The sequence below is a fragment of the Petaurus breviceps genome, unplaced genomic scaffold, assembly GCF_028583685.1.
Source record: "Petaurus breviceps papuanus isolate PSGF00001 unplaced genomic scaffold, PetGlider_PUasm1.0 90808, whole genome shotgun sequence".
NCBI lineage: Eukaryota > Metazoa > Chordata > Mammalia > Diprotodontia > Petauridae > Petaurus > Petaurus breviceps.
This window is the reverse complement of record NW_027187349.1, coordinates 4164877-4190371: the sequence shown is the minus strand read 5'-3', so window position 1 is coordinate 4190371 and position 25495 is coordinate 4164877. Positions and strand designations below refer to the sequence as shown.

The 25495-nt window shown below is 38.5% G+C and overlaps 1 protein-coding gene across 14 annotated transcripts in view; it reads right to left on the bottom strand.

Annotated features, from left to right (window-relative positions):
• MAP3K4 (mitogen-activated protein kinase kinase kinase 4) overlaps positions 1 to 25495 on the bottom strand; it is a 207796-nt gene that overhangs the window by 136691 nt on the left and 45610 nt on the right. For 10 of the 14 annotated variants that reach the window (XM_069070389.1, XM_069070373.1, XM_069070379.1 and 7 more), the window contains exon 2: positions 21476 to 21642. The exons of 1 other annotated variant lie outside the window; for it this stretch is intronic. In XM_069070389.1, coding sequence (XP_068926490.1) covers positions 21476 to 21642 — 167 coding nt within the window. Of the gene's footprint in view, positions 1 to 13288; positions 13340 to 13957; positions 15430 to 15945; positions 16333 to 21475; positions 21643 to 25495 lie in introns of those variants that run through there. 3 more of the 14 variants (XM_069070384.1, XM_069070378.1, XM_069070385.1) reach the window with 3 other exon arrangements.

Here is a 25495-nt window from a genome sequence, read left to right as displayed (position 1 = left end):
AGTGTCTAGACATGATAAATAACTGAGTGGGGCAGGTACAGTACAGTGGACCTGAGTTTATGTGATCTCAGACAACAGCTGTGTCATCCTTAACCCTATTTTTGCCTCAACTTCCTCATCTGTAAAATGAGCTGGAGAAGGAAATGCATCTTTGCCAAGAAAACCCCAAAGGGAGTAATAAAAAGTTGGACACAACTGAATGACTGAACAACAAAAATAACTGATTCTCCCTTCAGAAAGATCATACACATGAGATGTCCCTTACTCTTTTTCTATCTTTCACTCCTTGTTGGTTGTTGTTCAGTTGTTTTAAGTCCTGTCCAAGGCTTCGTGACTCCATTTGGAGTTTTCTTGGCAAAGGCACTGGAGTGGTTTGCCATTTCCCCTTACAACTCAGCTAATCTTCTGTTTGGCAAAAAACGTTGTCTTACAAACATTTTTATGCCCCTTTTTTTTCCTTTTTTTTTTCCATTTGTGAATTTTAAAAAATGACCTTAACTTGGCTAATGTATATAACTTCTGAAATGAGGTTAAATGAAACCCATTATGCTAACTGGCCTTCATCCATACCTCTGGATATTAAGTGGGTACCAAGAGGACCTCACAAGCAAACCATAGGCTCTCACTTTAAAATCAGACTCCTTCCCTCTTCTCCTGTTCTATATCTTAATTGGTATATGCAATATACTGTTTATACCCAACTAGTTTCTTTGAGGAAAAACTGTGATAGCTGTCTTCAAGTATTTGAAAGGCTGATATGACGAGGGATTAAACTTGATCTGCTTGGTCCAGAAGGGTTTTCCTGATATTTATTTGGTTTCCTTTTCTGGATCTTCACTCACACGGTCAGAAAAAACAACACAAAGATATTCTCAAGGTCTCTCTTAAGAACTCTGGAACTGATTTGCATGACATGGGAGACACTGGCACAGGACCACATAGCATGGCGCGCCCTCATCAGAGAAGGTACTGGTTCTATGAGCAAAGCAGAATTAAAGTAGCTCAAAAGAAATATGAGATGGGCACATTTAGAGAATCCACCCCAAATGTTCACAAGGACTATTTGTGCCTGACCTATGGCAGAGCATCCCAAGCTAATACTGGCCTGATCAGCCACAGTTGGACACATTGTAACTTGACTCTAACATAGTGATGTCTTCTTGGTTAACAACTAACCCAATCCATTAATTATTGATGCCCTTGTAAGGCTTGGATATGGCATTCTTCTCTTTTCCTTCTATATGATATCACTTGGTAATTTCTTTGGTTCAACAATCCCCATGCTAATGATTCCCAGATCTCAACAAACTCCAGTCCTACATCACCAACTACCTTTTGGACATCCTGAATGGAATGTCCCGAGGCATCTCAAACTCAAAACAGAACTCATTACCTTTCCCCCAAACCTTTTCCTCTTCACAACCTCTCTGTTACTATCCAAAGCACTACCATCCTCCTGGTCACCAGCTAACAAGTTTAGTCAACCTCAAGTACTCATTCTTAGTCACCCCAAATATCCAATCAGATATGAAGAGATTGTCATTTCACCTTCATATCTCTTCTCTATGTCCTTTTCCCCTACTCACACAGCTACCATTAAATAGTGCAAATGATTCTAATTGGTCTCCCTACCTCAAGACTGTCTCCACTCAGATGCCTGTGATTTTCCTCACTCATAAAAGCGCCCATTTTCCCACTCAAAAAACTCCAGCAGTTCCCTAATATCTCAAAAATCAAATATTAAAGTCCTCCTCTTCACATTTAGAGATCTGACCTGACCCACGCGTACATTTCCAATATTCTTAAAACTTTATTCTTCTTCATGCATTATCTTATCCAGCTACACTGGCCTACTTGTTACTCCACGCACAGCACAGTCTACTTTTCTCATTTCTGCACTCACTGTTTCCCCATCCCTGGAATTCCTTCCCTCCTCACCTCCACCTCTGATTTCCATTGGCATCAGTGCAACAACTTCAAGAAGTCTTTCACACTTCCCCTCCTAGCTTTTGTTACCTTCTCCTCGGAGATTGCAGTTTTCTCTACAGTGTGTATATGTATCTTTCATTTATTTACTTATTTTCATGTTAATTATTTACATTCCCATTGGAATGTGAGTTCCTTGAGGGCAGGAACTTTTTTTGTCTTTCTTAGTACCCTCAGCACTTGGCACTGTGGGTCATCCACTTAAAAAACATTTAATAAATGTTTATTCACCAAAGTGCTTTATACACATTATTCCCAGAGCTATCCATACAGCCCTAGTCACTCTATTTCTTTTCCTTTTGGAAATTTCCTTTTTGGAGGGGGGAAGGCAGGGCAATTGGGGTTAAGTGACTTGCCCAAGGTCACAGGGCTAGTAAGTGTTAAGTGTCAGGAGGCCATATTTGAATTCATGTCCTCCCGACTCCTGAGCTGGTGCTCTATTCACTGTACCACCTATCTGCCCCCTAGTCATTCTTTTGAGCTTTAGTTCAACACCACCATCTGTCAGTCTTTTCTATCTTAAGAAATCACAGGTATCTCAAACTCAACATGTCTAGCTAGACTTAACCTTTTATCTCCAAACCCATCCCTCTTCTGAAATGTTCCTATTTCTGTTAAGAATACAACCATCCTTCCAGGCAGCTACTTTCTCAGGCTCAGCACAATCTACCACCCCTAATTCTCATTCACCTTATTTATCCAGGCAATTCCAAATTGCATCATTCTTAGTGCTACAGCATTTCCCAGATTCTGGCCCCTTATTTCCATTCACACAGTCCTTCCTCACCTTTCTCCTATATTACTGAAAGTTTCCTTTTTTTTTTTTTTACAATATATTTTTATTTATTTCATTAAAAATTTCCCAATTACATAAAAAATTTTTTAACATTCATGTTTTAAAAATTGGGTTCCAAATTATCTCCCCCTCTCCTATTGTTCCTCCATCCATAAAGAAGATAATCAATATAATGATTATTCAGGTGAAATCATGCAATACATATTTCCTTATTAGGCACACATTCCTAATTAGTCTTCTTGCCTAAAGTTTCTCCTTTCATCCTCCACATAGCAGCGAAAGTGATTTTCCAAAAGAGTAGGTCTGACCAAGTTCTTCCCCTCTTGAATAAACTCGAGATATCTAAGATAAATTCCTCTGGCATTTTAAATCCTTCATAATATATGTCCTCAACATATTTTTCTAGTGTTATTATTATATATTACTCCCCTTCACACATTCTATGTTAGTAAAACTGGCCTTCTTACTATTCCTCCCATATGACACTCCATCTCTCTCCCCTTTTCATGCCTGTAAACTGGCTAGAATCCATTCCTGGAATACACTCACTCTTTGGACCAGTGCCTTTTAGAATCCTAGTTTCCTTCAAAATGCATCTCAAACTCCACCATCTACACATAATCCACAAACAACCTGTACCCAACTGCATTACCTATATGTATATAACAATACTTCTCCAAATTTTTTGCTTATGGCTCAATATTCTTTTCCATGCTGAATAGGGGTACAATAAACAAGTTAGAATAAAGTTCCCATCTGTCAACCCTCTAAACCCATTACCTGGGCCTAGTGATTTTTTCCCCTTTATTTCCCTCTCCGCATTTCCTTTCTCCAAGATGTGCATGAGAGGAGGCATGAGAAGAGGTGGTTTTGTGCCTCTTTGAAGATTTGCTACTTAACAAAAAGCAAATGGAAGCTAGGAGCAGGAGCCAGAGAACTGTAGGCATGGGAGGAGTTTCCAGGCACACGTGCTTTGGTACATCAGTGGTTACTGGGGTACATATCTTCCTAAACAGAGCAGAAGCTCCCCCAGGGCAGATTTTGACTGAGGCAAATTCAAACTAAAGATAAGGAAAAACTTCCTAACAATTAGAGCCATCTAAAAAGTGGAATAGGCTGCCACAGGAGACAGTGGATGTTCACCAAAGACTTTCATTAAATTCTTCACATTCATTGTTTCTTACTGCACAGTAATACCCTAACAATTTATTTGGCCGCTCCCTAATCACTAGACATCTACTTTGTTTACAAGACCTTACAACCACCAAAAAGAGGAAAGAAGAACGGTATGGCATTTGCTCATCATTCAATTTCAGGTCTTTTTTAGCCAACTATGGAGAAACATACCCGGTACTTCCTTGGTTGATAAAAAAAAAATGGGTTCAGCTTTGCAAGTTTTATTCCAAGAAGAGAGAAGGCAATGAGATTATAATATTTATCTCTACAATTAAAGTAAAAAATCAATAATTATTTCTCTCTCAGTAAGGGCAATGAGAACTTTCCTCTAAGCATAAAGACTTCCTGTATTTCTTTTTTTAAAGACTGGGAGAATATATTAGTAAACCCCAATTAGCATATCTTTCTTTAAAATTAAGGTTTGAAGAGAAGGTAACCAAAAATCCATTGAGATAAGCTGCTTTGAGGGCAGTGGCTTTTCATTTCATTTTTATATCCCAGAGACTGAATGATGGAGGCATTTTGGTCGAAATATTCATGAGACTAAAGTTTTTTCTAAGGAGAGGGCAGCGGAAACATTACTTAGGGCTCTTTCTGCTATGTCATGCTCCCACTACCTATACATTTGGCACTTCTAAGAAATAAAAACATATTTGAGTCTTGCCAAGATATGGAATAGGGAAGTGACCTTTTCCGAATCATGTAACTTTTCTGTGTATCAGTTTCCTTAATGGTAACAATGAGTATGATAATTGTACGACTTACTTCGCAGAGCTATGATACAGAAAGCAGTTTTATAAACTGGCAAGTACTATATAAATGAGAGATTATTTCATAGATAAAATGAAACAGTAGCTGACACTTATAAAGTGCTTTAACATATATATTCTCTCTTAAAATAAACCTAAAGTCAGATCTATAGATTATTAATCTGATGTTTCATCATTTTCAATGTGACTCTGTGACCCCTTTTGGGGTTTTCTTGAAGGGGCCTTCTTGGCAAAGATACTGGAGTGTTTCGCCATTTCCTTCTCCAGTTCATTTTACAGGTAGAGAAATTGAGGCAAAGGTTAAGGGCAAGCTAGTATATATTAAGGGCCAAATACAGGTTAGATAATGTGCTAGGCACAAGGCTTATATATACACAACAGATCCAAAATGGAACAGTTCCTGCCCTGGAGGTGCTTACATACTTTCCCAATTTTACAGATGAGGAAACAGACTCAGTGAGAATAACTTGCCCACAGTCATACAGCTACTAAGGGTCTGAGGTCAAATAGCCCAAGCTCCATTGACTCCAAGGTCAGCAGGCTCTCCCATTATACCATATGTGGCTGGCAATAGATTATTTTGGAATAAAATAACACATCTAATGAGGAATGACAAAGAACTCCTCATATGCATTTTAAGTAAATCAGTGTTCATTTATGTCAAACCAAAACTTAATTTTATTCAGCTTGTTTATCCAAAAATCACGAAGTTTAAGAGACAAGATAAAAGTGTTATTAACCTAGGTACTGGCAACATAACAAACACCCACAAATGCCCCTTCCATTCATTCTAAGTCAGGCTGTAACTGTCTGCATTCGCCCATAGGAAACTCTACCTTCCATTTCCATGTGTCTGCCCTCGTTGCCCTTCCCCCCCCCAACCTGAACTTCTGAACATCCACCTCTTAGAATCTGTCTTCCTTCGAAACCTGTCTGAAACATCACCTTCTGTAAGATGCCTCGTCTTTCCTCTCAACAGTTCCATCTATCCTGTACGGATTTTTTATGTACAGCCCATCCCTCTATAAAAATACAAATCCTTTAGGTCAGGGAACTTTCTTATTTATTCTCTGTATCCCAGTGCTGGAACAGTGGTTGAGCACATAGTATGTAGTTTTATTTCTGGTGATCCCAAGGTATATAGTATGTTAGCTTATAAACTTTATTTATTTTTGGCTTTTTTGGAGGGGGAAGGCAGGGCAATTGGGGTTAAGTGACTTGCCAAGGTCACAAAGCTAGTTTTGTGTCTGAGGCCCGATTTGAACTCAGGTCCTCCTGACTCCAGGGCGGGTGCTCCATTCACTGCACCACCTGGCCACACCTTAGTTTATGAATTTTAAAAAATTGTTCTACAATTTAACAAAATTTAAACCACTTCTAAAACACAGCTTTATGTAAAAACAAAAATTTCTAAAAAGTTTTCATGCAAAATGGTCATAACCCAGAAAATTCGTTTAGGCAAATCAATAATGAAAATTGTTATAAAGCAAGTTACAAGATGCACTATCACATACAATACTGTTTCCAATTACAGAATACCTGATAGCAAACAACCACATCCTCCTTACTACGATATGATGACAAACTAGTTTGTAATGCTGGTTGTTCAGAAGAAAACTCATGTGAAAAATTTTTGTTCTGGACATGGAACTTCAATGGTGATGGAAACTTTCACTTAGGAAATTCCCTTTACCGAAGCAAACTAGCACCACTTTTACAATCAACAGTCATAGAAGAGCTGCCAAAAAAATTATTTTTTAAAAATCAGTCTATATTATTTGATGTCATTAGTAGTAGTCATTTATAACATTATCATTATAGCAACATCACAAGTACGAATTAAAAACAAGCTATATTTCAGATTTAAATGCTTAAAGATAGGCATTATGTGAAAGTTATTACCAAACACTATTAACATATGTGAAAGTTATTACCAAACACCATTAACAAAACTTTCAGATAGTTCTTTTAAAACATAACACCAACACATACAAATTTCCTCTCTCCCTTTACCCATTTACCTTGCAAAAAAAAAAAAATTTGTTTTCATGTGGAACCATAAGTGTCAGGGAAGAGAAGTGGTATGGGGTTCCTAGGAGAATTAGTGGTTGATTAACAGGTGTGAGTTTCCTGAGACTTGAGTCAACAAAACCAGACAAGATAGGGAAGGTGTGGGCTAAAAATGAAACCCAATCCACAATTAAAAAAAAAAAACAACAACCAGTAACACAGTCCAAAGATCAAAGCCCCAAATCCACCAGAAGACAAAGATACCTGATGGTTCAAGCTAAGCAAGTAAATATGGTTTGAGTACAGGGACAAGGGGTTCAAAGACAAGAGTCAGGGGAATATTATGGAAGAAGTGCAGTACTTCCAATAGTGACCCACAAATGTTCATTTTATGACAAGAGAGGGCCACCACAATAAACAAGCAAGTATTAAGCACCTACCACTGCCAAATTCAGCTAAATGCGATGCAGCTGTAGGTTCGGCCAAGACATTTCACACTATTAGCTAACTACTCATATCTTATAAAATGTTAACAATAACAATGATGATAGCTAACATTTATATAGCACTTACTATGTGCCACTGGGCTAAGCAGTTTACACTTACCGCATTTAATCCTCACTACAACCCTATTTTGCTGATAAGGAAACTGAGGCAAACAGAGGTTAAGTGATTTGCCTAGAGTTACACAACCAGTAAGTGTCTGAGGCCAAATTTAAACTCAAATTTTCCTGATTCCAGGCCAGGTGGTCTATCTATGGTACCATCTAGCTACCCAAAATGAATGTTGAACAATGATTTTTTTTATTAATTTTCCTATCATATGGAAAAGAAAGAAAAGTAAAGGACTGACAATTATAGTTATTTTCAAATGTGACTATAAGGGGAAATGTAATCTATCAACAAATATGTATTCTGTAAATGAAAAGACAAAATGTTTACAAAATAAATACAAGATGATTTTGAGGGGTGCAATACTAGCAGCTAGGGAGATTAGAAAAGACTTCATGTAGATGGTGCACTACAGATTCTAAGAACTAAAAGGTAAAGGTAAGGAATGAGTATAATTCCATTGCTGAGGGGAGATACACAGCCCTTATGAGCTATAGGGAGGTAGTGGAAGAAATCCAGTTTGGTTGGGCTATACAGTGGTAGGTTGGGGCAAGATTCTATGAAAGGCTTTAAATAACAAACAGGAGTTCATATTTTATCCTAGAGGTAATACAGAGCCACTAGAGTTTGCACAAGGGAATAATATGGCCACATCTCTACTTTAGGAAAATCACCTTGGCAGTTTGTTGGAAGGATGGGCTGAAAGTAGGGGAGAATTAAGGCAATTTTTTAGTCAGATACTTAAAAAATTAAATGTTTCAAATATAAAGCATTTATTTTCCCCCCTTCCCATTCTCCCTCCACCCACTGGGGGAAAAAAGGGGAGAAATACAGCACATAAACACTATCAAGCAAAACTTCCAAAAATGCATTTCTTATTCTGCATATTCATTATATATTTATTCTGCATGTCCATTATCTCTCTGTCCTGAGATGGGCAATATTTTTTTGATCAGTCCTCTGGAATCATGATTGACCATTTAGTTGATCAAAACTCTCAAGTCTTTAAAAACTTTTTTATAATATTGATGTTATAGTATAAATTGTCCTTCTGTCTCTGCTCATTTCACTTTGATGAATTCCTACATATCATCCAAAGAGTCTTTGAAACTCTCTTTTTTCTCATTTGTTACAGCACAACAGTATTCCACTACATGCATATAACCATGCTTTGTTTAGCCATTCCCTGATTGATGAGGCATCCCCTAAGTTTCAAGATTCTTGTTGCTGTTGTTTGCCACCACCTCCTGACTTCCCCCAAGTCTCAATTTTTAAAACCCTCTGCAATAAGATTTTCCAATCCCCCTTAATGCTGCTACCTCCCTTCTGTGATTACCTCCAATTCACCCTTTATATATTGTTTGCACACAGTTGTTTGCATGCGGTTGGGCCCCAATCTACTATGAAGTCTTTTAGAGTTTCTGTCTTCCCTAGTATCCCTAGCTATTAGGTGCTGGGCATATGGTGTTTAATAAATGTCAGATGACCAATGGACACTCTCTTCTTTTCTCCAGCAAGCTGTCCCTGATCCACCCCCATCTCTCGGAAGTCACCAGTTGACAAACACTTATTAACAGCCTACTACTATGTTAAGTACTGGAAATACAAAGAACAGCAAGAGACACTGCTCTCGTGTGGCTCACAGTCTAATGGGAGAGACAACCCACAAAAAAAAAAAAAACTACGTACAAACGACATACAGGAAAAACTGGATGCAGAAGGAAAACACTAGGATGAAGAAAGGCTTCCTGTAGAAAGGTGGGATTTTAGCTGGGACTCAAAGGAAGTCAGAGAAGCCAATAGGCAGAAATGAGGAGGGAGACCATTCCATGTCTGGGAGAAAACCAGTAAAAATGTCTGGAGTTGGAAGATGTGGTGTCTTGTTCAAGGAACAGCAAGGAGGCCAGTGTCACTGGATCTTTCCCCTCATACCTCAAATAGCATGGTTTCATAACTATAAAGCCCTTATCATTCAATATTACGTATTAAAATTGTTTTTCTGTCTTGGTGTTATATCTTCCTAAATAGAATAATCTAATAAATGCCTTGACAGTAGGGACTATATCTCATCTAAACACTGTGTCTTTCCCCAATGACCAGCACAGACAGCAAAAGACAGATTCATGGTCTTCTTTACTTCAGGGCTGCTTCTTGTTAACTTTTGCTTCATAGGTTGATGACAATATTCTTATCCTCTAGACTCCATCTCAAAGGGTTAGGAGTAGAATGAACAGATAATGACAGCTGTAAGTCATTCATTCTTGTCAATATTAGGAAAAAAGGTCACTGTAGAAAAGAGCATTAAGTTTAAAATCAAAAGCCTTGGGCTCAAATTTTAGCCTAAAACTAGCTGTATACCTTTGGGCAATTCATTCACAATTTCTCTGGGTCTCAGCTGCGTCACTAAAAAAGTGAGGTGACTGAGTGGATCTAATCGCTGAAGTCCCTCCCAGTTATCAATCCTACAATATACTGTTTGGCATATTCAAAAAGCTGGAGGGCAGAGATGCAAGAGAAATGGGGGGGTGGGGAGGCACCTGGCTTCTGGGGGAAAACCAACTAAGACATTACAACAAAGCACAATATGGCAAAGATCTATATTCAGTAAGCTTTAGGTTGTTTTCCTGTTTTTTCTTCAGCTCCCTTTCTGAAGGTGACTGCTTTGTGTCTCTTTGATAAAGTCCAGAATGCTAACGACTTTCTTTGTCTCAATACATTAACAATTATTTCTTTCAGTTTTTCAAACGTTTATATTTCTTTCGGTTTTTCAAACGTTTGCCTGTTTCTCAAACTAGGAAAAACCCTTCAAATTCAGGAACTATGCCCATTTATACAAAAATTTTAAACATGTCAAAGTAAACTCAATTAACATAATTTTATATTAAATAAATTCTGATATAACAATCAAATAAGATACCTGCTTGTTTCTTAACCAGGATCACAAAGGTGTTTCATTGTATTTAGATCTGAGTAATTTGGGATATGCTTAAGTGTGGGTAATGGCTGAAAAGTTATCTGTTGCTTTAGATTTGAGCAAGGCTTTAAATTTAACAGAAGGGAGAGAGATAAAATGGATTGATCACTGCACCTAGAGTCTGGAGAGCTGAATTCTAGTTATGTTTCTACAACTAATTAGCTAATTTAGGACATCCCCAACCCCTCTGTACTTCACTTTCTTCCATCTGTAAAATAAGGGGTTTGAACTAGTCAAACACTAAGATCCCTTCCAACTCTAAAATTCTATGATTCTATAAATTAGTGAATTTGTAATTATTTTATTAATATACTTATAAATCTTAATCTTAATTTTACTCAACATTAAAATTTTATTAGTAAACCAATACATAGATTTTTATTCCTAAACAAAATGACAAGATATTCAAATGTCCTCCAAAATTTCCTTCTTAAAAGCTTTTCTTCCCCCTTAGTCCCTCCAAAATTTTTATTGTTAACATAATTTTCAATTACATTTCCAGGTTAGTGATCTTCTAATATGCTCAATTCATAATCCTATAAAGGTAAAAGGTGTCATATGTCAAAGTGTAATTGAAAATTTAAAATCTCACCAACTGGAAAGCTTAAAACATTAACTTTTCACATTCATCTCAAATATTTGATTCTAAAAATCAAACCCATTTGTGGTATAGTTTAATCATCTTTACTAACATTTTATAAACATTTGACATTCAAATAATACAACAAACTTGATGCTACTCATGTCAAAGCATAACAAATGGATAGGTTTTTATAAAGTGACAAAAATGAATTACTTTTCATCTTTTTTACATCTAAAAGTAATTCCATAAGAACTGAATAATTACAAACTACATTCTGTCCTATACATGAATAAGAGGTTTTACAGAAGTAGATACCTATCAAATTTTGTGTCAAATATATATCATTCATACTGAATAAAGTTCCTGTTAAAATTATAGCAGATTCACACACCTCTAGTTAATGAAAAGAGGATTTTTAACACAAAGGTATCAATGTAGGTTATAAGGAATATTTTTGTAGAAATTATAAGCAAATACCACATATTAAGCCCTTTAAATTAAATCCATAAAGTTTTGTATATACCAGATTAAACTAGTTTCAGACTAAATGAGATCAATTCAGCTTATCACCTGTCTCCAACTGATCAATAAGATCTTTGCATTAAGTGTGAAATTATAGCTGCAATTTTAATAGCAATTAGATCTAAACCAAATTTCACCTAAATCTGGCTTAAATCTAGAACAATGTACATAAACTGACTTGTCCTTTCCCTTTGTCACCTCAAAACAAAGTAACTTGAAACAGAAAAGCAATTTGTGAAAATATCCATACTTGACTTACTCCTCATGCCTTTTTTAAAGCACATGCATAGATGCATTTTAAAGCACATCCATTGTCCTAATGGCAAATGTGAAAGTGTTAGTCTGCTTTTTTAAATAAGCCATGTCTTCTAGTCAGATGAGACCATATAAAAATAATGCCCTTTGTAACAATAATCACTGAGAAATAACTGACATTCTTATAGTTCATCAAGGTTTATAAACATTTTTATCCCCATTTCATTTAAGCTTCACAACCACTCTGAGAGGTAGTTGTAATAATAACTCTTATCCCCATTCACAGCTGAAGAAACTAAAGCTTAGAATATTAAGTGACTTGCCCACGGTCATACAACTAGAATTATTAGATGCCCAGGTTCAAATTCAAGTCCCTGCTGATTCCAAGTATAGAGCGCTCATCCCACTACATATCACTTTTTCTCAACAGAAAAGCAGAGAAACTGGAAACATTCTGGTCTAAAGTTACTACTACATCCCTGTCTTTCAAAAGAGTCCAGAAAGAACATTGCATGCAAGAAGCAAGAAACCAAGGGAATCTTTCCAGGTCTGACACTGTGCATTACCAGCTGAAGAAATGATTGGCAACATGAAATTTAAGGAGTACCTAGAAACTCTTCAATCAAGTCCTCCTTATAAAGCAGCAGAATGTCTAATCAGACAAAGTCCTCTTTTGTTTTCACTGTGGTCACCAGCCTAGACAACCTACTGCCAATGATGTCTAAATTATATCCCAAACAGAACCTCCCAACTCTCATAATATTCCATGTTCCACCTCAATGACTCTCCCCCATGTTCAACCTCCACAACTCTGACTTCCATGACTTCCTTCAGACCTCATTTCAAATCCCACCTCCTGCCTCACAGTGGCAGCTAAATGGATCAATGAAGAGTCAGAAATAACAGTTGTGTTCAAATAGAGCCTCAGACACTTCCTAACAGATTGACCCTGGAAAAGTCACTTAACCTATCTCTGCCTCAATTTACTCAAATTTAAAATGGAATTATAGGAGGACCTAACTCAAAGGTAATGAGGATCAAGTGAGATATTTGTAAAGAGTTTTTAGCACAGTGCTTGGCACATAGTAAGTACTACTGTTTTCCCTCCATATTACCACCTATTTACATAGTATATATCTGGTATGTACATAATTGCTTGCAAGCTATTCTCCTTTAAAATGTGTGCTCCTTGAGGGCAGAGATTCAGTTTTTGCCTTTCTATGTTTCTCCAGTGTTTAACATAGTGCCTGGTACAAAGGAAGCACTTAACTACTACCTGACTAAAACCACAGTCCACGTAATTCTGAACCTGACGCCAGCAGCTTCATTCAACCAATAATTTGAGTTGTAGAGTGAGGGGACTGTATGACCTCAAGGACTGCATGGAGCTAATTATCTCTGCTGATTATCAATAGTAATACTTTGCCAAAAACCAGCCTTAAGAGTTAACAGTGGCATGAAACAGCTAAGGAGACTAACTCCAAATCTGTGGTCTTACATTTTACAGTTATTTTCTTCTATAAAATCAAATGGAAGGTTACTTTGAATACTTTAAGACGCAAATATGTAAAGCACTCAAAACTTTTTTAAAAGCACTACCTTACCTATTATTATCTACAATATATTTCAGTCTTCTAAGGAAAATTGACATCTCCCTGAAAATAAAATAAAAATTTTTTCTTTTATCATCAGAGAATTAAATCACCTCAAAGGCATTTCTGTGTCTAGAGCTCCTTGCCCTTTCTCCCTTGAAAACATTTTAACTCTCTTTTCAAAGTGTAACATAATTATTATTCATAAACATCAATAATTTCTTTTAGCTATCAGGTGTTGCATTTATATCCTATTTTCGCAATAATCATGTAAAACAGATAAAAACCATTCAAAAACTGGAGCCATGAACTTATGTCAAAAGAAACTTTTAAAAATTAACCATATTCAAAAGGAATAAAACCTAGTTGTTTTTTTCTAACTATCTTCATTCCCACACAGCTCTATTATCATTTCTCAGAGAAGATTTTCCTTAGTTTACTAAATTGTGTTGAAGAGATGAAATGGAATAGTGATCCACGAAAACCCATCCTCTTCCACTGAATCACAATATCAATAACTGACAAATGTCATAGTTGAGGCAGTCAGGTGGTTGCAACAGATAAAAAATGTTGGACCTGGAGTTAGGAATTCAAATCAGGCCCCTAACACTTAATGACAATGTGACCCCTGACAAATCAGTGATCATTTATTAAATGGAAATAATAATAGAACCAACCTACCTGGGATTTTTGTGGAGATCAAACGAGATGATATTTGTAGAGCATTTTGCAAACTTTATAGCACCACCAGCATGCTAGCAATAATTAGTTCTTTAAGATATGCAGAGTAATTTCATTTAAGTTTCACAAGAGGCAGGATTACAAATGCAGATTTTAAGTCCAGCATTAGCCACTAAAACATTTTAAACTTTATTTCTAACTAAAACTAGCTTCCCCTCCCCTCCCACATATTTTTATTTCTTGAGGCAGGTAAGCAAAAAAGGGATATTGTTATCTATCTGCTCCAGCTCTACTATGTTAATTAATCATCCTGAATCTCAGACAAAGTCATCCCGCCCCTCCACAGAATAAACTCCCGGGTTCCCTATCACCTCTAGGCTCTTATAGGCATTCAAAGTCCTTCCAAACCTTCCTTTCCTCCAGCACATTCTACAATCCACAGACACTGACCTCGAGGCAGTTCCTCCCACTGGGCACTACATCTCAAGGCTCAGGGCATTTTTAATGGCTGTTCCCCGCCCAGACAAGGAGCTGCTAAAATCTTAAATTTTACAAGATGTCTTTCTTGATCCTCTCTAATCCCAGTGCCTTTCCTCAATTGATTATCTCCAAATTATTCTTCATATATCTTGTTTGTTCCTAGTCCTTTTCAAATTGTCTCTCAGTTGAAGCAAGATCTCCTTGAGGGCAGGGAGGCCTTTTCTTTGTATTCCCAGCACTCAGCACAGTACCTAGAAAACAGTAAGCCCTTCAATGTTTCCTGGCTTGAAATAACAAGTAAGACAAATTAAAAAGATGCCTAGGTGAGGCATTTACAAAGTGGAAGACAGGGGGCAGTACTTCGAAAATTAACTCAGTAGCTGAGCAAAAGGAGAATACCTTCGTATGCAAGCATAGGTACAAAAGGAAAAGAAAACTGTTTGTTTCTTATTACAGTACTCTGAGTTTAAGTACCTCCACTCGAGCCCTAGTCCAAGGCTTCCCCGTGGCCTGGAGATGACCCAGAGCTCCAGCTAAACGCAAGCTCCGGCAAGTACAGCCTCCCAAAGGGCCGGCCTAGCTAAGTTCGAGACAATCATCCCCTTCAAGTTGGCCAGCAGGTGATAAAACTTCTTTGGAAATGCATGCATGGAGGGATTAAGCGCCTAGTCGCCGAGAGGTACCCAAATAAGATTTTTTTTTTAAAGAATCTTTTGATGACCAAAGAGTTCGTGTAATTTCTCTCCCAACTAAAAAAGGCAAAAAATCATCATAGTCACAAATGAATTGCACATTCACTCGCTGGGTACCCAAGTTTGGCTTAGGTGTTCATGCCCAGACGTAAGTTGAATGACATTACTCAAACGTGTGTACCAGTTCGTTTGCACACTCGGCCATCAAAGCACAAAAGGCCCCAGTCTAAAAGGTTACTGCAGGATACCCAAGAAGAAAAGAAAAAAAAAGGTGGACGACTGGCTGCTCCGCGGCTTGCAGCCTAGGGGGGAGGGCAAGCAGGGTGCGCCCAAAGTAATTCAAAAAGTGAAGGCGAGAAAGAATAGGCTACACATTCCCTACCAGATACATCTGCTCCCTCTAAAAGAGGGGGAGGGGGCGGGGAGAGGGCACAGCGGGGGTAAGGTCTTTATGTCTTTGGTAAAAGGGAGGAGAAATGCACTTTTCACAAGTGCCCCGGGGAAAGAGAAGGCGTTTTCCCCCTCCCCACCTCTCGGGTCCCAGTCTCCTGGCCCAGGACCAGTCGCCGGAACGCCCGCTCCCCCCAGTGAATGCGGGACGAGTCGGCTGCATTTGCTGAGCCCCCCTAACGTGCAGCACCTGAGCAGAGTGGGGCGACCCCCCATTCCCCCCGCTGAGAGGCTGGGGGGAGCCCCCACCCCCCAGTTACCTGGCGGGAATCAACAGCTGCAGCTGCCCCCGCCCCCCGTATCCTTCAGCCAGAACCCGTGCTGGGACTGGAGGCGCCGGCAGAGTCCTCCCGCCGCAGTCCTTACCTCGCCACCTGGCAGCCCTCCAGCTCCAGCTGCAGCGGCAGCTCCGGTGGCGGCGGCGGCTCCTCCATGGCGGTGACGGCGTCGGCGGCAGCAGCTCCGGCGGGAGGGGGGACCAGCTCGGCGACGGCGACTGCCTCTCTCATCCGTGCACCGAGCCCGGCATGGCGACAGCGAAAGTAAGGCTGCAGCTGCGCTGAGACTGGAGGAAGCACGGGGGCCGGGAGGCTTGCTGGACGCCGTCTCCGCCTTTATCCGGCGGCGGGAGCCCTTCGGCCCGGGAGCGTCCGCGCCGCGGCCATCTTGGAAACGGCGACCAGGCGAGAGAGAGCCCGGCTACGGCGAGCGTCGAGGGACAAGCCTCCCGAGGGCGGCGACGCGGACGGCTGCTGCGGGCTCTGGAATTCCACGGGGCGGAGAAGACGACCGGGGAAGGGAGGGGCAAAGGGAAGGAGGCACGCGGCGGGGAGTGGAGGGGGAGGGAGTTGGGGGGGGGGGGTTTATTCTTCTTCCAATTATTTCCACCAGAGCCCTTAGTTCGTTGTGAAGAGGTGAGTTGGGGGCCCGGGAGCTAACAGCAGCACCCGCTGCGGAGGATGCTAGGAAAGCGTGCCAGGTGTCACTGAGAGCTCGGATCCGGGTGGCAAGGCTTTCCCGGGCCCCTGCTGTGCGATCCCGGTTACTTTCTGTAATCTACGAGAGAGGAAGGAGGTGATGCAAGCCTGAATGCAGCGGGGGATTTATTTAGACTTCTGATTGCCCAGATCAGATCATTATGTCTCAGGAATGGTGGAATGCCATCGAAGGGGAGCTCGTCCACGATATTATCACCACATTTCCTAAATAAGATATTATTTTAGAGGCAAACACTTGAAAGAAAGTAAGGGTCGACCTTGCCACGGTAGTTAAGTAATGTTTGTGCCTTGAGAAGTTTCAAGGCTTTGCAGATCTTAGCAATTTACTCCTCATCACACCTACAGATGGCAGATTCCCCCCAATTTACAGGCAGGGAAAGTGAAGTCTACATCACCCAGGCGCCCCCAGCTGTGTGTGAGGCCAGCAAGGGCGGAGCTGGTTCGGCTGAAGTCATCTGCACACATCTGCTCAAAAGCGGGGTTTTTGAGAAACTATTTTAAACTGATACTCGGGGCAATTAAAAATGTGTGCCACCACCCGAGATCATTGAATGAATCAAGTAAAGGGCCCAATTAAAAAAAAACACTGGATCAATTAATGAGCTATAGAAACAGTTCGGTCCAGAGCATAAAGATAAGATTACCCAAAACGATTTCCGAGCATTTTGCAGAAACTTTACACTTAATGCATTTTTTTTTTTAACAACGGCATTTTCTCAGTTTCTGGTTTGTGGAAATTCTGTACCTCTGAAAAACTTTTTTTAATTTCTTTTGTTTCGCTAAAATTCCACCCTTCCATCTCTACCTACTCAGATTTTTTTTTAAAGAGGAAAAAGTCAGCAAAAACCGATCAACATTTAAAAAAATCTAATTCAATGTATAGTTATATGGAAGTGTATATATGCACACACACTACACACATACATACATGTAGACGTGTGTATATACATGCATTTGTCAAATAAATACATACTCATATATCACACAATATTCTGCACCTTGGACCTCGGCAAAGGTGTTGAGGAAGATTTCCTCTTTTTTCAACCTGTTTTTTTTTTTTAATTAACAAATATCTTTTCTCTCCCTCCCACAACGCACCCTACTGGAAAAAAAAAAGAAAAAAAATCCTTTGTAACAAATATGCATGATCAAACAAAGCACATTCCCTCCTCGACCATGTTCAAAAAGGAATGTCTCCATCTGTATGCTGAATCTATCACCTCTTTTAAGGAGGTGGATAACTTAACTGCATTAAGACTCAAGTGTACTTATTCCTACAAAATTCCTACAGAAACTGCAGGACACACCTTTTAGGCAAATCTCATTAAGACAATTCTTGTGATAGAGTATAATGAGATTAGATTTGAACCATCAACATTTTCCCAGATGTGCAATTAACTATTCAACATTGAAAGTCTACCACACTTTTCCCTGTAGTTGCAGAATATACTTTTCTATTTCCTGCCTTGATTTATTAGTTGAACTATATTCCTAAAATGGCATTCACAAAATTTAGGTAAATTCATTTTATTAAGAATCACTGTTAATCTATGATTTCATATGGAAAACAAAAAGATCTTGTAAAAAGCATGGATTAAAAAATTGACTAAAATTTTTAATTTATTTCCAATCCAGAATAAGGCAAAAAAATGATTTTTGTAATAATGATTTTTCTGATCTGTACGAGGGTCACTAAATTATTTTTTTAATTCCATGATAAGGATAATAACTCATTTATACTTCCTTTTAAGGTTTTCAGTTTCAACAACTTTGTGAGGTAGGTAGAATCCAAAGTGTTCTACTGTTCTCATTTTACAGATGAGAAGTTAAATGACTTGCTTATGACAGATAAAATAATAAGTATCAGAGCTAGGACTGAAACCTGAGGGACCATTACCCTTTCTACTATAGCACCTTGCTACAGCCAACAAGATCAAATGTTACAACATTCCATAAGGTTTTCCTAAATAATTTTAGTAAGTAAAGCCACGTGTGCCTTCACGTTTTTGTTTGTTCCACCAAAGCTAGGAAAAATAAAACTTTTTTCTTCTTTGAATGGATGGATTGTCAAGCTTGTTCTATAATGTGCAATAATTTGAATTTTTGTGGTATTCCTTTCTTTTCAAATTAATTATATTTAGCTTAATTCCTGAACTCATTTTCTCTTCCCTTTCTCTATAATAAAAAAGATATGTATAATGCTCAATACAATACTTTTAAAATAATTATTATAATTATCCTTCAAATCATGAAATATTTATTTGGCAACCACTCTTTGCAAGGAGTTTATACTGAATTATGATCATTTAACCCTTTGAATCTTGAATTAATCTAATATTTTAATGTTTGGGGGATGGGATAAAGACCAATAAAGGATTAAATATAGGATTTAGAGCTGTAGAGAGCCTGAGAGTGAGCAAACAGGCCCAGAAGCTTATGTAACTGCCTGTAGTCAAAAAGGTAATAACAATACTCTGCTTCCTTGACATATCCCATATACTGTGTTCCCCTGAACAGTAATTACAGCTCCCTTTTATCTAGCACTTGAAGGGTTTTTTTTTCACAATCCTGTGAGGTAAGTTTTATAAATGCTGTTATTCACTTTTTATAGGTGAATGGCTAAATGACTTGGCCATTGTTATACAGCTAGCATCAATATCATTAAATCCACTACATGACCTCAGGTACTATGTTATCATCACTATAATCTACTTCCTATCTAAATTCATTGTAGACACAAATAAGGAGGCTGTTAGGTGGTTCAGTGGATAGAGCATTGACCCTCCAATCAGGAAGATCTGAGATCAAATTCAACTTCAGATACTAGTTGTGTGATCCTGGGCAAGTCACTTAAGCTTTGTTTGCCTTAATCCACTGGAGAAGAAACTAGCAAACCATTCACTCCAGTATCTTTGCAAAGAAAACCCCACTGACAGTCTGGTCCAACTGTCTACAGGGTCCCGAAGAGTCAGATACACAACTGAACATCTACCTTTATTTATATAATTAACTTTATTAAGTGCATATATCTACTCAGGCGAGTAAAATCTGTAAAGTGAACTGGAAAAGGAAATGACAAACCACTCCAGTATTTTTGCCAAGAAAACCCCTGATGGGGTCTCAAAGAGTCCATCACAACTGAAAAATGACTGAACAACAACAAGAATATATTCAAGGGAACCTAGTAATGGACAATCTTTATTTTATCTTCAATTAAATATGATTACTGAATTCATGACACCGTTAAGAGATCAATCCACCATTTTCAGTTCAATCTCTTCCCATTACTCTGTCCCCAAAATAGGGACTGATATGACTGATGCAAGTAGTATATATATATATATATGATGCAATAGTATATATTATATACTATTATATTATAATATAATATACTAGTATATTATAATAGTATATAAAATATAGTATATATATATATATATATATATATATGATGCAAGTAGTACAGTGGAAAGACCGTTGGCCTAACATCAGTACTCTAGTCCTGGCTCTCCCATCTCCTGGCTATGTGACACTGTTACTTACTCTTACTGAGCCTTATTGTAGTCATCTGTAAAATGGGGGTGGAGAAATATTAACTAATCTCATAAATTCTTTTCTGTGATTCTAATAAAGATGCTTCATACTGAAATGAGTTCTAAAGACTGGATTAAGATGCTACAATATTAAGAATCCATTTCAGTTCTTAGCATTCTTTTCTCAGTGATTCCAGGCTATGAAACTCTCATTTTGGTGCTCATATATTCAAAGTTAGTTATATTTACTACACTAAACTCTTCCTGTTTTCCTAAAAAGCCACAGAAATCTTGGACAGATAGCCTCTGGTTGTTATGAGGTCATCCAGCAACAATATTTTTCATGTAAAGGAATAGTTTTTAACCTAGAGGCCTACAGACCAGGAAATCTGTGAACTAGAATGGGAAAAAACATTACATCTTTATTTTCACAACCTGTACTTGAAATTTCACATTTCAATCAATCATTAAGTTATTAATTAAAATTAACTAAAAGGACATATGAGAAAAATTATATCTTCATCCAAAGAAAGAACTGATATAATATAGACTATATATAGAATAATTTTACATATATACATATATACCTATTTGTGTCTAATGGTAGCGCCATCTCTAGGGTGGGAGGGAGAGGAACAAAAAAGGAAAAGAAATTTACATGATAACTTTATTATATATTTAAAAGGACTAGTAAGTTGTACATAAGTGATTTGCAGTTCCATGATAATCATCTTTTCTATTATACTATATTATGGAATTGTTTTCTTCCATAAATTAAAAATTAAACAAATTTTTAAAAATTTTAGAGAAAAAAATCAAAATGACCAATTAAAAATAATCAATTAATTTAAAATATTGTTCTGAAAAGTGGTCCATGGACTTCAGTCTACCGAAAGAGTACTTGACACAAAAGTTTTTAAGGAACGCTGGGAAAGGATAGGAAGAGTGTTCTGGATTGGACAGGATACTGGATTTAGAGTCTGAAAACTGCAGAATCAAATCCTGCCCCTTCCACTTACTGTGTGATCACAAGTAAGTTACTTAACCTCTTACAGTCTTAGTAAAATGGGGGTGACAGTTACACTTTACCAACTTCCCAGAGTTGTGAGGAAAATGCTTTGTAAACATGAAAGCATCAAATAAAAGCTAATTATTAATGTCTACCACCATAGCACTTGAACAAGGTTGGCATTCTGACAGAATGTGAAAAACATGCCCCCAAAATTCAGCCTAACCCTGACATGGAATGACTCACAGCCTGTGACATGATAAATTGTGATGGGGATTTGTTTTCCTTATCTTAATGCTTTACCAATCACAGATACTGAGGAGTTTGGGGGCTTGTTTTCTCATCCTTTCACTTACTGAACATGGTGAAGTACTTGACTTAAATTTGTTTTCTCGCCTTTCCCGTGGTTTTCATGGCCTTTCCCATCCATCTCCAAATCTGTGCATGTTTGCTGAAGGACAAAGGCTTCACAAGACAGGGCTGTTCTTCCCTCCAGCTGGCTGCTTTGCTGCTCCGCCCAGCTCTGCAGAAGTAGAAAGAGTGAGTCCAAACATCCCAATCTGCTCATGACCAGAGGGTGTTTGATTCATTTTCACTCCAGCTCACACAAAGAAGGACAGAGCAAACACAATAGAAAAGAACAGTTAAAACAACCACAACTCTCCAGAACTAGAGACAAACCCAGATCCAGTACCTCTTTAAAATTTTTTTTTTTACATTGCATACAGGAAAGCTCTTTCTTGTGAAATAAAATGAAATCCTAGAATAGCAAATGAGTTACCACACCTAATTAATCCACACTAGAACGTTTAGGATCAATTCTTGTTTAGTAGTCAGAATTTTTTTCTGAGCCAGAGTTTCTCCAAACTAGTCTTTCCTGTATTGTCTCTGTTCCATGTCTTCTTACTCTCCATCAGGAAACAGATTGCCCCTTTCAGGCATCCTACTATATTGCACAGTGAAGGGTGCAAATAAAAGCTTCAATGAACAGCAGGAGACCTTGAGACATGACAAAGAAGAAAAGCTTTTTTTTTCCTTTAATGTTAAAAATAGTGTGCCTGAACAAAAGGGGGTGAAACTAAATTTAGGAGGAAAGGAAGTGGTCTATTTTCAAATCAAGAATTCTTAAGGGAGATGGGGGTGGGGATATGGATTAACAGTGACCCCTAACATGGTAGAGGGGCATGCTTGCACCTTTGCGTATAAGTGTCCAGAGTACAAAGCAGGCTGAAATTTCTCATCTTCTTCCCTGACTCTTTACAAGGTATCAGCTCACCATTATCTAGGGCAATACGTAGTTACAAGAAATGGAATCCTTGTACAGACCAACATTTTACATTAACCTATGGTCTGAAGATCCTTTCCCAATGAAGCTTTTATAATTTCAATGAGACTACCTTTTCTTTCCCTGTCAAATTCCCTAACAGAATGTTCAATAGCAATACATTTCTTTAAATCCTCCATCAGAAGTTGGTTTTGTTTAAACAGGAAGATATTCAAAAGGCCAGTACATAGAATACCTGGGTAACTGTAAACGAGAGTGCTTATATTATATGAAGAGTTGTCTGTGGTTGATAGAACTAAGAAGGAAGGGAGGCAACAAACATTTATTAATTGCCTTTTCTGTGTCAAGCACTTTCCTACCCTGTGAGGCAGGAACTATTATTATTCCCATTTTACAGTTGAGGAGCTGAGACAGAGATTCAGTTACTTGCCCTGGGTCATGTAGGCTTCAGATCTCCCTGACTCCAGGCCCAGTACTCTATCCACAAGTAATAAAAGAAATACAGGCATTTTGTCTCAAAAATAAAGGCACACCTTATATGTGGAATTTGATCAGGAGGAAAGAGAAGGAACTGGAATGAGGGGAAAAAAAACCCCCAACAACTTTCCTTCTCATTTAAGCATAGATGGTATGTCTAAACAAAAAAGAGTGCTATCTTTTCCATCCCATTGGACATAATCTTTTTGTGCCCATCGATACAAAAAATGAAGAATAGAAATCTACAAAAATCTTTGTCAGGAGGAAGGACCAAGGAGAAATGGATAAGTTATTGAAATAATTAAGAATTGTTATTGAAATCCCATTCTAATGTCTTATTCCAACAAAGAGATGATTTTAGTCTTTTGAAAGCCATCCTAGTGAATGGACTGATTTTAACCCAGAATCATAGAATCTTAGGATCTGGTAAGGCTCTTAGGGGCTACCTAGTCCAAGCCATACCTGAACCAAATCCTTTCTATATCATACCCAATAAATGGCAATCCAGCCTTTGCTTGAGGGCCTCCAGTGAGAGAGAACCTATCCCCTCCCCAGGTAACTCATTCTGCTTTTGCTCAGTCCTAATTGTTCAGAAGTTTTTCTGTTGTGTTGTTCTACTCTGTGTGTGCTGGAGAGAAGATGTATCTAATCTGGTCAGGAGCAGATTAAGATTTGTGTACTCTACTTCTTTCTGTCTCTGCAGAATTGGGTGGAACGATAAAGAAACCAGATGGAAAGAAGACTTGGCCCTGTCTTGTGGCCATCAAGTTTAAATTCGCCTCTTTTAACTTCCTGCCTTTGCTTCTAGTTTGCCTTTTGGAGACAAACAGAATGTCTACTCTCCATTTGCATGACAATCCCTTCAAAAATTTGAAGATGATTCTTTCTAACCCTCCTTCCTCCCAGCTAAACAGCATCAGATGCTTCTCACATGTCATAATCCTGGTTGCCTTCATCAAAATACTCTCAAGTTTGTTATTGTCCTATCTAAAATGTGGTATCCAGAACTGAACACAATATTCAAAATATGCTCTGACAAGGGCAGATTACTAGTCCTAGACACAGCCTCTCTAAACCTAGGAGCAGCATCATTGGTTCAATGGGCATTTACAATTTAGTGACTTTTAGAGTACAGTTCCAAATTATTCTCCAGAATAACTAGACCAATGCATAGTGCATCAATGTGCCTGTCTTCCTATAGCCCTTCCACCAACTATCACCTTCCTTTTTTGGGGGGGGGGGTCATCTTTGTCATTCTGATGGGTGTAAGGTCTGGAATTTATCCAAGTCTTTAGTATTACAGGCAGAATTCTGTACTGGTTATTGATGGAAACACTGTTCCCTCCAGAAGCCAACAATCTGTATTTTTGCTGTTGAATCATCTCTCCATGACTCCATTTGGAGTTTTCTTGACAAAGATCCTGAAGAGGTTTGCTATTTTCTTTCTTTTTTTTTTGGAGGGCAATTGGAGTCAAGTGACTTGCCCAAAGTCACATGGCTAGTGTGTCAAGTGTCAGAGGTCAGATTTGAACTCAGTTCCTCCTGACTCGAGGGCCGGTGCTCTATTCACTGTGCCACCTAGTCACCCGGTGTGTTATTTTCTTTTCCAGTTCACTTTATAGATGAAGAAACTGAGGCAAACAGTGTTAAGTGACTTGCCCAGGGTCTCACAACTAGTAAGTGTCAGGGGCCAACTTTGAATTCAGGTCTCCCTGACTCCAGACCCGGAACTCTATCTACTTTATCACTTAGCTGCTCCAAACAATCTAAATAGACTAGTTAAGTAATAATGTGACATAAGACATGACTCAGGGCCAAAATGAATAGTAAAGCTAAGTGCTCTGTTTCTCCAAAACTTACCTTTAGAATATAGTTCACTTTCTAAAAACTCCTACATGAGTTTTCCCCCACTCTTCTAGCCTCCCTACCCCTGTCTTATTTCTGAAGGTCTATTTGCTATCTTTACCACTCACTCGGTCACTTCATTATACACTACTTCAGATTCTCATTGTTCCACGGGTGTTAGTTTTGTTTTCCTAAATAGATTAGAAGTTCCTGGAGTTTAGGGATCCATTCATCTGTTTCTTTTCTATTCTAGCACCTTGCACAATGCCCTGGGTATAAGCCTAAGAGTGCTATCTTTGGGTCAAAGGGGATGCATAGTTTAGTGATTTCTGGAGTACAGCTTCAAACTGTTCTCCAGAATAACTAGACCAATTCAAGTACTCTTATTCATAGTAAATAGGCACTCAATAAATACTGAGGGAAGAAATGAATCACTGGCCTTTAGACCACAAGATCTCATATCCCTGGGGTTGTACTGGCTGAAGGAGTTAGCAGCCGATCACCTGTTCCTGATTTTTGAAGGATTGGATTTAAGAATGAGAGATGCCAGGCTGCACGGGAAGATACACATTGGAGCAAAAGATCCTAAAGGCAAAAGAATGAGAGATGCCAGGCTGTACAGGAAGATACACATTGGAGCAAAAATCACAAGCAAAAGATCCTAAAGGCAAAAGCATGCTGGATGCCCATTTCTGCTTTGGTAATTCTTGACAGAGGTCAGCTGATTCCATTCTTAATTTCAGATGCAAAGTCAGTAAATGACCAGCTG